The sequence below is a fragment of the Rhagoletis zephyria genome, unplaced genomic scaffold (genome assembly GCF_001687245.7).
Source record: "Rhagoletis zephyria isolate East Lansing unplaced genomic scaffold, Rhagoletis_zephyria_1.1 Rzeph_scaffold_03677, whole genome shotgun sequence".
NCBI lineage: Eukaryota > Metazoa > Arthropoda > Insecta > Diptera > Tephritidae > Rhagoletis > Rhagoletis zephyria.
Window position 1 is genome coordinate 17,888 of NW_016160760.1, and position 13,512 is coordinate 31,399.

The 13,512-nt window shown below is 40.8% G+C and overlaps 1 protein-coding gene across 1 annotated transcript in view; it reads right to left on the reverse strand.

Moving 5' to 3' along the window:
- The window catches only part of LOC108369449 (dystrophin, isoforms A/C/F/G/H-like), a gene marked incomplete at both ends in the record, with an annotated part of 20,975 nt that extends 14,682 nt beyond the window's left edge, over positions 1–6,293 (reverse strand). The window contains 4 exons of the mRNA XM_017624553.1: positions 8–572; positions 697–2,982; positions 3,039–3,635; positions 6,132–6,293. Coding sequence (XP_017480042.1) covers positions 8–572; positions 697–2,982; positions 3,039–3,635; positions 6,132–6,293 — 3,610 coding nt within the window. The remainder of the gene's footprint in view (positions 1–7; positions 573–696; positions 2,983–3,038; positions 3,636–6,131) is intronic.
- Between the last annotated feature and the right edge of the window lie 7,219 nt (positions 6,294–13,512).

Consider the following 13,512-nt stretch of genomic DNA (forward strand, 5'->3'; position numbering starts at 1 on the left):
TGCTCACGATGCGCCGACTCTGCGTCCTTGATGAGTATCTCGCTGAAGTTGCGTGCGCTTATCACATCAATTTCGATCTTACGAAGTTCCATATTCAACCGATTGCTATCGCCTACTGTCGCTTGCCCATTCAGCGGCTGCTCTGTGTTTTCAGCATCGTCACGCTTGAACTTCGCCTCCAGCTTGCGCAGCACATTCAATATGGCATTATACTCGGCGTTGAAATGGTTGAGATTCTCAATCGCCGTCGTTTGCTTTATTACGCGCTCGTTCAGCTGTTCCGGTATCTTCGCCCAGTTCTCCTCGAACTCGGTGCCCATTGCATCGGGGCGGCGTTGGCAGACATACTCGTAGTCCGCTCTCAACTTTTCCAATTCATCGACAAGCGCGTTCAATTGCTGCTGTTGCTGCTGCATGGGCGTCAAGTCAGTGACGACCACTTTTACACCCGCCACCTTCGCTATGAAGTCCTCCAAACGTTGCAGGCGCTCATTGACTTCGTCCAGTCCACCCTTCTCTTGTATGAGTGTGATGATTGCGCGCTTCATGTCGCTCCAACTCTCGTAAAAGATTTTGAAATCCTGCTTCCATTCATGCAAGTCATCACTCAGCGTGGCGGTAATCTCCTTTGCGTCGGCTATTTCACTTGACAGCGATTCCATGTGACTCAAGCGTTGCTCTAAGTCGGACTTGCTNGTTGAAATCCTGCTTCCATTCATGCAAGTCATCACTCAGCGTGGCGGTAATCTCCTTTGCGTCGGCTATTTCGCTTGACAGCGATTCCATGTGACTCAAGCGTTGCTCTAAGTCGGACTTGCTCGCTGACAGCGAGTGCTGCTTGTACCAGTCTCGTGAATCAGCAAGCACTAACTTGAAGCCAGTCAAGCTGTTGTAGAACTTCTCCTTGGCTATTATTTGTGCTGTCTCGGATTTCTGTTCGACGATGCGTTTGATGAGCTCCGTAAAGCGCTCGTCAATCTGTTTTATCTGCGTGGCCTCCATAATTAAATTCCGCTTCAGATCTTCCTGTTCGCACACCTCAAATAGCTGCTTCAGCTCGCTCGTTAGTGGCACGCGCTTTGCGACCTCTTTCTCTAGCGTTATTAGCATTTCGCTTTGGTTGCGCAAGCTCTGACGATGCACGCTCTGCAGGCGATCTTCGCAGTCGTCGAGGAAGTTAAATATCTCCATTATGCGCCCGGTGAGCAAATAAAAATTATCGGAGCTGCGCAGCTTACGCTTCTTATTGCCCTCCGGTGACGCTTCTTGGTAGGCGGTCGTTTGCGGTTCTTCATTCTCTTGCCCGGCTTTCGTATTCTCCTCGTTCATCTCATCACTTTCTTCACCAAATTTTATGAGCATCTGAAAGTCTACCCAGCCATCTGGGCGCACCACGCGACTATCGTCATATGACGCACGATCGCGCCCGAACTTGAAACCCTTAGCTTCGATACGATCAGTCTGTACTTCAACTATCTGTTTTAGCGCGTCCAAGCGATCTTCGAAACTCTCCAACTGCACCAGCACGCGCTCACCCTGATCATCGCCTTCCTGCAGCGAAGCAGCTACCATTTGCCGCAAGTCCACTAGGTAGCGCTCCAACTCTAACAAGTCCTTGGCGCAATAGTTCAGGTCATTCATGCGCTTCGTAATGCCACCCAGATCGGTGACGTCCTTACTCTCCATTGTCTTTAGATCTTGTTCGCGCGTATCCAGCCAACGATAAATGCACTTGTACTGCTGCAGCTTCTCCATGCGCAGATCACTCCACTTGGACACATGCGACCAGCGTTCACCCAGCGCGGACAACTTGTCTTCGAGATCGTTGAAATTACCCGACTCGTCGTTCACTATCACCACCATATTGCTAAGGCTATCCACCAGCGCTTGCTGATTGCATAGATCGTCTTTGAGTTGCCGCGCCTCAGCAATTTGCTGCTGCACCGCCGGCAAGCTTGGACCAATGTCCGTCAAGTGGGATATGCGATCCTCGACGTTGGTGAGAAAGAGTCGCAGCTTTTCGATCTGTTGCGACTGAAATTCGGCAAGACGCGCCAATATCTTCGCCTGTACGTCGAGTGCCTGCAGGCGCAGTGTTTCCCAACGTTCGTTGAGCAGCACCATTTGCTGGCGTATTTCATTTTGATCTTCGGTAGTAAGACCCGAAGTTTTTTGTGATTCGTTAATCAAGTTGGAGCCCTCTTCGAGCGCTTCTCCCACATACTGCTGGTGTTCGGTGAGTTTCAACATGAAATGTTCATTCTCATGGAACTGCAACTTGGCGCTCTGAAAATCGTTGGGCTCAGGCAACTCACGTGAGAGTATCTGCTCGTCTTCTAGCAGCAGCGTGAGCACCGCCTCCAGTGCTGCCTGATAGCTAGTTATCTCAATCGATGCATTTGTCGCCGTGCTTATGGGCCGCGACTTATCATGNGACCTGGCGCTCTGAAAATCGTTGGGCTCAGGCAACTCACGTGAGAGTATCTGCTCGTCTTCTAGCAGCAGCGTGAGCACCGCTTCCAGTGCTGCCTGATAGCTAGTAATCTCAATCGATGCATTTGTCGCCGTGCTTATGGGCCGCGACTTATCATGCGACATGCGCAAGAAATCCAAAGGCGGCGGTTTGCTCTCATCCATACCGATGTCCATAATGCTGCGCATTGTATCGCTGCTATGCTTGGGCGACTTCACTGGGTCTGAGCTGCTCACTGGCGTGCTGCTCATGTCAGAGAACACCTCTTCAGCGCTATCCAACGGCACCTCATCGAGATCTGTGATGTTTCTGTGTGTCGCGCGCGGTGGCAGCGCTTCCTGTGCCTTCTCGTCGAACAGCACCGCTTCACCCGCGCTATCACTGCGTTCGCGATTGCGTAACGACTCCATGGCATGATACAAGCACATCACATACATTTGTATGGATTTATTGTCGGGCTTGTGCGTGTGTACATCCTCCGGATCGAGCAGCTTCTCAATCTTAAAGTACTTGTGCGCCAAATCGAAGGCGGTCTTGAGTCGCGCCAAAGGATGTTTCGTNGCGCGCGCGGTGGCAGCGCTTCCTGCGCCTTCTCGTCGAACAGCACCGCTTCACCCGCGCTATCACTGCGTTCGCGATTGCGGAACGACTCCATGGCATGATACAAGCACATCACATACATTTGTATGGATTTATTGTCGGGCTTGTGCGTGTGCACATCCTCCGGATCGAGCAGCTTCTCAATCTTAAAGTACTTGTGCGCCAAATCGAAGGCGGTCTTGAGTCGCGCCAAAGGATGTTTCGTCAGCGCCGCGCTCAAGTCGATATCGTCAAGATGCGCGTTGAGTATAATAAGAAAGGCGCGTCCGTCAGCCCAACTGGTGGAAAAGTCGTGCAGCTGCAAGCCATATGGTTCGGCAAATTGACGCGCCCACGCAAGCAACGATTTCTCGACGCCATTGCTCGACTGGCTCTTGACTAGATTTTGGCCATTGAACTCAAGCGCAATGAGCCAGATCAGGCCAAGCGTCAATTTCGGATTGCCAGCAACTATATCATCGCTAGAAATATTCACCAACTTGACGCCATGCTCCTGTATCACTTGGATAACTTTGTTAATATTGTTGATGTGATGTACGCGCATGCGACCCCTCTCAGGTTTCTGTTCAGCGTGGATGCGCGCGTTCGAGTTGATGTGGCGAAGCGCAATTGCATAAGAGGATTGCATAATGAAAGGAAATGAATGAAAATAGAAAAGTAATGTAAAGAAAATGCAAGCAAAATATATACAAATTGCTTTGCGTCAGTCTATCTGATCAGCAAGCAACATGTGCACTCTGCTCTTTACTTTCACCTTAATCATGCAACCTGCATCTACACTCAATTGTACTCAACTCACACTCATTTACACCCACACACATTTTCATCACCTGTCTCTGTATGTGTGATTTCGCATTTCCCACCTGTCACTCATTATTTACCTGCAATTTGCATTCACAGAAAGCCTTGACTTTGCTATTTCTACACAATTCGAAATATTTGCCGCTTCTTTTGCACATCCTTCTCTTCTATCAAGTACCTTTTACCTTATCTAATTCGATTCACATTTCCTTTTCCCTATACTCGGAAGGATAATTGATATGCGTAGTGTGAATATGAAGCAATGACTTGCAACTGTTGAAGTCAGTTAGTGCTGCCTGTTTCACATCCGTCTCATCATTTTACTTATTTCCCTACATTTCGAAGTGTCATTATCTTACTAAATAATTTGTTGGCAATAAAACAACATAAGGAAGGACATTTTCTAGAGTTTCTCAAATTTGTTGACATGCAGGCAAAAACTTTACACTCCTAGCATCCTCCTCATAACTAAAAGTGCAGAATTGAGATTGTCAGTTAGTTTCACTATGATAAATGGCCAGTCAGCAATGCTATGAGATGTATGCAATTTCTTCAATAAATGCAGGTACCTTCATACCTTAGTAGACCATATGAACTATTTCTATTACTCCACAGCACTAAGAATTGCAAATACTTCAGCTTAAAATGCCGAAGTATAATCTCGGAAAGAAAAATTAGGCTTCTGGTTATCATCCCCAATATAGGCTCCCAATTCTGACAAGGTGCAATTTTTGTGTCTCACCATTCAGTGCCTTCCCAACATCCATATCTTTCAAATCTGCAAACGGCTCTAAAGGTCTCTCCATATTTATATAGAGACTCAATGAGCTGGTTAGTGCGGCCGCGCATCAAGAGCTTTCAAGGTACCACTGCAGAGAAAATTACTATCCACCAGGCAACTGGCGCATAACTAATAAAATGGTTCCGAGAATTAAAAATACATATTCTGTTGTCACTCATATTTTATGGCATATAACATTTCATGGCATGCCATATTTTATACTATGCTATACTTCATAGCATGCTATATTCCATAGCTTACCATATTTCATAGCATACCATTTTTCATAGCATAACATATTTCATAAAATACCACATTCCATAGCCTAAAATATTTCATGGCATACCATATTTCATAGCATATCACATTTTCAAGTATACTATATTGCTAAATATACCATATTCCATATCATGTCATATTTCTTAGTTAGCCATAAGCTCCCAAATTACCTCAACAACTCCTTCGAGTGCAGTAGGTGGAATACCATAAGAACAATCAAGAGATTCAATAGCATATCTGATGACAGCATAATTCTGCTAAGTTTTAAGAATAATCAATTTGTACATAGAGACCTATGGTTCCCACATACCGGACTAAGGTTTTATTAAAATAGCTTTGGTGCTTTAAAATTTGTACTTAGTTTTTCAAAGCAATTATGCATTTTTCATGATTTGTTAGTTTTCGGGATTTCTAGAGTATTTTTTTTTTTAATTTTTTTGTACTAGCCTTAACTTTTTTGTCACTTTCTTTAGAGTTCTTTTTTTAATAATAATATAATCGGCTCTATAATGGCTATCCACGTCGACGTCGTTTTTTTCATCAAAAAATAGCCATCGCAAGTCCAACTCCAGCTACGCAGACCACAGCATTTTAGAGGAAAGGTGTTCCTCGACAAGGGCTATTTTTTGATGAAAAAATTACATCAACGTCGATGTCGACAACCATAATAGGGCAGAATGTCTAAAGAGACCTAACATTTGCAGTAAAAAGTCCATCACTTAAAAAACATGTAAAAATTACTTTCGGAAATCTATGCCAACAGGCTACCGAGACAGCGAATTAGATCTAAGATAAGAAATTCACAGCCTCATTGCAAAAGACGTGTCGAATGCAAGTCGTTTTTCGAGAGTCGAATCGCTTCGAAAATTTCACGCCATTGCCTAAAATTTCCACTCGACTAGTGTATTAAAACGGAAAAACTTGGCAGCACCGCTAGTTTTCGACGATTTTCGCCGTTTATATTATTTCGGCACGACAGTCGACAATGCGGATGTCGTGCAATTTAGCCTAATTTACGACTCAAGCAATGAGGCTGTTAATATGAGCGGAGCATCGAGGAGCGAAACGGGTGGAAAAGGCACCGACAAATTCCTAAAAATCCATACATCCACGTGTTAGCCTTACTTCACACTCCGACTTCTATTCATTATTTATATTATAATTGTTAGCAAGAAATGGCAAATTAGTTTCACCTACCATCTGTGATTGAGTGAGTATACTAAGCAATGCCAACAAACGATGGCCATCGCGTAAATCCTCAAACAAATCGATCACTGGTGTGCACTGGGCTTTAAGCAAATGTGAATTAATCCATTTTGTGAAGGTCTTCTTTTGTATGTCCTGGCGTTCATCTGCAAATAAAGAGAAAAAAGCATGAAAATTACATACATACATATATTCATATGGGCTAAGAAAACTTTATTTATTCACATGTGCATTTTCTTGTATTCTAGAAATAAAAAATAAATAAAGGTATATAAAAGATAAATGCTTTGTTTGCAAGAAACATATGCATAATTTAATTCTGCTAACAAATGTATGCACTTACTTACATAAATATGTGTATGTACATTAGAGTGGTCCAAAAAAATAAGGTCGGAATTTTAATGCCGCCACCTCCTAGGATTGTTCTATATTGAAAAAATATACCCACATTTTTTAGTTTTGAAATGAAAAAATATTTAGGGGTGCTCAAAGCGCTCAAAGTTTTCCATGTACAACTTTTCATAGAAATGGTATAAAATTCTTGAAAATCCATATTTTTCGATCGGAAAACTGTGGTGTTCTTAAGGAGACTTCCAATATTAAAATCCAATTGTTTAAATAAACCATTTCTTAATGTTAAAGATTGTTTATTGGTCCCCCCATTGCATTTTCTGGGGGTTGGTGGACCTATAAAATAATTTTACCATAAAAAAATGGTCAAAGAAACAATTGGGTATTATTATTGGGAATCTCTTGGATACGACCGAGTTTTCCGATCCAAAAATATTGATTTTCAAGATTTATACACTATTTCTACGAATAAAAAATACATGAAAAACTTTGAGCGTCTTGAGCACTCCGTAATTTGTTTTTTTTTTTTATTTCAAAATAAAAAAATAGGGATATAGTTTTTTCGGTATAGAACAATCCTAGCTTTCAAATATTCTAATCTTTTTTAATATTAGCTATAGTTTGCGAATTTTTGCAAATTTAGGAACAATTTCGGTAGCTCTAATGGAAAATCTATTATTTTCCATCGCCGTGGGAAAATTTTGTTTATGCAAATGAGTATGGAAACACTAATTGGTTTACTTATGTTAATGCATACAATACAAAAATTGCAAAAATAGGAAGTTGACACATACATTTCTTCAACATTTTTTTATCTTTAAATAATTTTTTTATACTCTGAACGATTTTCATTATATTATTATCATAAATCAGTAACAGTAAATCTCGCCTTCAATTTGGTAATTATTATCGTTTTTGTAAGGCTAAATCCATTTTACAGATTTAGATAAAATAAGACACCTGATAGTTTCTAACCTATAATCATCTGTTTAAATAGTTAAAATCAATTTAATTATGCAGTCAAATTATAAACATAAAAGAATTTGTCCAACGAAAGAGGTTTAATAAAGCATTATGAGTTTCGACAGAATTTTTGAAAAGCGTTGCCACCTTGGAAAACCAAAATTCAATTTAATTAAAATGAAATATTAAAATATGAGCTCCAAACGAAGGGGAGACAGTTTTATTTTGAAAGTATTTTGGAGGCAGGTTGCCACCTGTTATTAAAGTTAAATTTAATTTAATTTAATATGCAAAAATAACGAGTCCTAACCGCCAAAATAACGTAAGCGAAATTTTTTTCAAAATTTTCTTTTTGATGCAGAAATTTATCTAGATGCTCTAGGAATATTTCTGCATCAAAAAGAAAATTTTGAAAAAAATGTCGCTTACGTTATTTTGACGGTTAAGGCTTGATAAGCGTCACACGAAAGTCGTTTAAGAAAGATTTTGTATCGAATAGTTAAATTGATAGAATGCGTTAAATGCAATGTAGCTCAAATGAAGAAGGTTAGATAAAGTTTATATATTATTAAAATATTTTTGAAAGGCATTGCCATTTGTTGAAGGATTAAAAAAAAAATTAAATTAATTCCTTTAATTACAGGGTACGGGTGCCAATACACAGAGTTTTGAGAAAGTTTAATTTTAAAATACTTTTTAAGAGGCTTGCCNCTTAAAAAAAAATTAAATTAATTCCTTTAATTACAGGGTACGGGTGCCAATAGACAGAGTTTTGAGAAAGTTTAATTTTAAAATACTTTTTAAGAGGCTTGCCACATATTTAAAAAGACAAAAAAAAAATTAAATTGAATTAGTACGCTAAATTAAATATGTATTACAATATGGGTGTCCCATGAACGAAATTTCAGAAAGATTTATATCGATATATTTCTGAAAGACTTTGTCACCCGTTGAAGGATTTGAACTAAATTAAATTAATGCGTTGAATCAAATTTTACAAAGTGAATGTCAAACGAAGGTGTTTAGAATAATTTTTATTTCGAAAACACATATTTTTAAAAGGCAAAATGTCAAAAAAATAAAGCGAGAAAATAAAGAAAGAAAAACGAAAGAAAAAAATAAACATACCCGCTAACGATACGATATGTAAATAAGTAAGTAAATGCATCGTTTTTGAGCAGTAGTTTTGTGCAAGGAAACCGTAATTTTCACACCTGCATTTGTAGTGGCGGCTTTGTAGTAATGTCATATTCCATTATCACATTCACCCACATGAGCGCTTGCTTTTTTCTCACAGCACATAGCTTACTCAACTTGTGTGCAGCGACCTCAAAATGAATTAGCATTAAACAGTGCCATGCAACAAATATTATCTAGCATTTGCATGAAAAGCACTTGTTACGGTATCTATGACAGTTAGACAACAATGTTTTTAACGTTGTAACGTAGTCGTATCATTATCCCAAGCTGATGCGGTATAAATAGTGTCATCAGCTCAAAATACGAGTATTATTGCATTCAGTATTATAATCACAAAACATCCTAAGCTAATTTACATATTTATTACCTATGCATGTAGGTGTTTAACGTGGCATTGCAACAATGACAATATTTCTCTCACTTGTCAGTTGCATTGTGAGGGCGTTGTAATGGCCAATTGCTTTTAAATATATTGTGTTGGATATTAGTAGTTCGCAAATTTAGATTACCATAAAATATACATAAATAAACTGAGAAAATATACACACGCATGTGCATACCAAGTCACAAAGCCATAGCTGTTCCATTTACAATGTATTATTCCGCAGAGCTCAGTATGCTTTGCCAAATTCAATTCAATTACCGCCTTCTCAGCATTTCGTATATGACCCTATCAAAGACCCGGTTTCAAAGACTAAAACCTTCACGAATCAACTTATTGAGCATTAACAACGTGGCCCCAGGTTTAGAAAATCCACCATTGTCCAGGTTTTCACAGTACGTCAAATCCTGGAGGAGACCTTAGTTAAACAAATCGACCTACATTTTTCGATTATAGAGCCGCTTTTCACAGCAAGCAGAGATGTCATGTCTAAATTTGGTGTTGCCGAAAAAGAGGTACTTATAGCGACGTTAAGAACAACTTATAGCTCCGACTAAATTGGCAAAAATCTCTAATGGCCTTTCTAGGCCAAAAGCAGGTTTAATGCTGCTAGCGTATGCAGATGATATTGACGTAACTGACATGAATACCTGGAGCGTGAGTGCCCCAGTTTCCAGTTTGTAAAAGGCGACATAATAAAAAAAATAGTTTTCGTATATTAAAACACGCGGCAGTTATAATTTTTAAGTGACGAAAGACTTTAGGCCTCATGCATAAAAAGAGAGCCTAAGATCAGACTTAATTTTTGCACTGGTTGTTGGTTGATTGGTAGAAGCGTCGCCTGAGTACATTCCCTCGACCCAGTTAGTGTTGAAAGCACCATTTTGATACGTTTTTTCTGGGATCCGCTTTCATAATCCGTCGGTTTCGTCAAACTATTTTCATTTTTCGATGAATCTATTTAGGTTAGTAATGGTAAATTTGGAGATCTCCCTAATATTTTCGATGGAAAACTCCCGAGTGTGTTCTGCCTTATTTGTGCCAATGCTGGGCACTCACAAAGATAGTGTAGGACCGTTTCTTAACTTCCCTCAAGATTACACCTACGGCATCGAGGGTTGTACGGAAGGCCCATTTAAGCTGCATGATCACCAATGTGGCTATTAATTTGACTATATCTTTCCTCGACCTCTGGAGGAATTCTTCTGTTCTTCTTTCGCATGTCATAATGCGGCCATATGTCGCTCACAGTTTTGCAGGTTTGAAGGTTGTTCCAACGCGTATCAGCCATACGTGTGGACTGCAGATGAAGTTCCCTTTTGATGTGTCCGATTGGACCATTTACTTATAGTCTTTGCTTCGGATTCATCAAAAGATCCTCCTTCCTTAGCCAACTCGTCAGCACTCTCATTTCCGTGCATGTTCCCATGGCCGGGAACCCGGATGAGACTGATGTGTAGTGCAAGTGCCAGAAATTCAGCTTGGCTATCTGGAAAATTTATGCTTTTCGTACACCTACGCAGTTCCTCTCTATTGCTTTGTAGGCCCTTTCGTTGCCCAGTACTTCCACTTGGAAGATGCTAGCAAAGTTAGGTAGTCGAAACGAGAGAGAGAGACATCCAGCGTTTCAGAGAACATCCCTGTACCCACACTGCAGTCCATTTTGGACACGTCAGTATAGACTTCAGTGGAATTCTCCTACACTATCCTGCCCCTACTCCAACCCCGCCTTTAAGAAATTTGAAAGCTTTTCCTGAAATCTGTCATAGGAGCACGACTTAGTTGCTCCTGTAGCACCTGCATAAGCCTGCTCTTTGTATACTGCCTAATTTACTGGCGTCGTATTGTTTATCTAGTGCTGGCCACCAAACTAACGCCGCATACGTTAGTATTGGTCGTATGATAGCCGTGTACATCGAGAGGGTAAACTATGTGAGACTCATTCCATTGAGGGACGGAAGCCTGAATTGTGGTATTTTTTTTTTTTTTGGAGAACAGTCTTAGTTCTGTCTTGCTAGGGTTGGCACCCTGTCCACTTTTTGTGGCCCAGGTGTTTAGCCCAAGCAAAGATCCCTCTAGGATTTCACTAATTTTTGAAGGAAAGAGACCTGATACCGCCACCACTACATCACCTGCATAGGCTACTATTTTCACTCCACCTTTGTTGAGATGCAGTAGAATGTCATTCAGTACCACCACCCATAGTAGCGTAGACAGAACTCCCCATTGGGGATTGCCTCTATTTGCATAACGGGATAGCGTTACTGGACCAATGACTGAAATTATTATTCTGTTTCTGAGCATTTGTTCGATCCACTCGCATATGTGGTCAGATATTGCCACCTTCACAAGAGATTGAACAATTGCCTCGATTGTAATGTTATTGAAAGCCCCCTCTATGTCGAGGAAGACCGCCAAAGTGTACTGCTTGTAATGGAGTGATTTTTCTATGGTGCCCACGACTTCATGAACGACAGTTTCAGTTGACCTGCCCATTTTCTAATATTCAAAACCCATCATTTGATACTTATACTAAGGGGACTGAAAAAAAATTAACTCGCGATTTTATGGTCTTGGATTTGAAATTTTTACATTTTCTGCTAGTCCGGCCCTTTCGTTTGATGCCCATATAGAGGTGTTTTTAAAAAACTTTGTAATCCGCCATTTTTGGTGGGGGTCACCAAAGGTGTGCACCAAATTTCAAATCAATAGGTCAACAGAAAGGGAGTGAAATTTCAATTAACAACATACTAGATTATACCCAGCTAAACAAAAAGGCAGGCTAAGTAAATCAGATTAAAAATACAACGATTGCTTGCACATGTCATGGAAATTGGTGACGTTGCACCAGTGAAAAGAATCTTCCATTCAGCATGCATGGGCGGACAATGAAAGAAAGGCGTCGCGAAAAATGGAGGCACCTGGTCACACTTGCTGTGAACAAATGGCGTAACTTTGCAAAGAAGAGAGGCAATTTGGGAAAGTTTTCGGTCTCGGGCACAGCTACTTTCTGAACTCGAATTTCAGCGGCCGCAAATCTGTAGTAATTCGCCATTGAGGCTGCATGTGTGCCTTAATGAATCATATTTTGAACCAACTTCGTTTAACGCTTTCATTAAAATTTATAAAATTTTCCAGTATACATATATGAAAATACTACCAACAATAAAGAAAATTTGTATTTGCATAACTTCCGTAAGTCAATTCATCAACGCTCAGTAAATATGTACATACATACATAAATATGCGCTCCACCTCCCCGGGGGCACTTTCTGTGTGTGCAACTAGAACGACCAAATTACAACAACTCTATTATGTAAGGTGGTAGCTGCATTGGTGGCTGAATTGCACTTGTTGCTGGCAAATACACTCTCGCCCAACACGACATGCAACAACTGACAGCAATCAATTTACAGCATATATGTATTTACTCGTATGTATGTATGTATATCCATTTGAACTACAACTCTGGCTGACAATCTGCTTGTCTTTATAGCTTACTGACAAATGATAGCATGCAAGTGATTGCGATTGCAATGGCTTTCGAGGTTTACCAAAACTGACAAGAGTTCACAGACTCGAACTGCTTAGTTAGTTGCTTGGGTGGTTTGCTAGTTGCTTGACTAACTTGCTTACTACATGACTGGTGCACCGACAGATTGTCGAAATACATACTATTTGACTGTTTTACTAACCTAACAAACCGATGACGTTCATATCCACTCAAGCATTTTCAAGCAGCTCTAAGATTTCAACAGTTCGTCAGCTCACCAGCTCGCCAGTTCGTTATATGGTTCGCTTTAGAAATTCCAGTGAACTCCAGCTGCACAGCTGCAAGAGATAGAGCACGCGCCACCGACAAAAGCCGGTCACGCAAAGCTAAAGTTTCGTCTAGAATGCCACAAGAATAGCAGCAAGAAACAAAAACAACCACAAATTGTAGCATATACAGAACGTTGTGGCACGTAAGTGCACTTTGAATGTCATAAGTGCAGCAGCAGAGGTGACACCACTCCATCAACGAATGGAAGAACGCAGAATCGGACAGTTAGGCGGAGGGGTAGAGGAGGGCAAGGAGGTACTGCAAATAGCAGACATGGTTTTTGTTGTAAACTCTGTTGGTATTGCAATTTCTCGGACATTTCAAGCGCACTGGTAGCTCGAGGCAGATGGGGTATTGCATGCCACGAGTGGCATAAGAGTCGTGGCATGAAGAGTTGCAGATCGATGATCGAAGAAGGATAGGAAGGATTGTTAAACTACATGCAGCCAGGTAGATATGGTAGTGGTTGACTGACGGACAGAGTACAACAATAGCAAAACAAGCGCAAGTGCAACAGCTAAGTGACGGCTTAAATTAAATGGAACTTTCGCTATTCAATTCCCAGCGCAGGTACAAAGGACAACGAAGCCGAAGACAGACACATGCCGATTGAAAGTGCATATGCAAAGTAATTTTAGTAGGCGGGAAGCGGC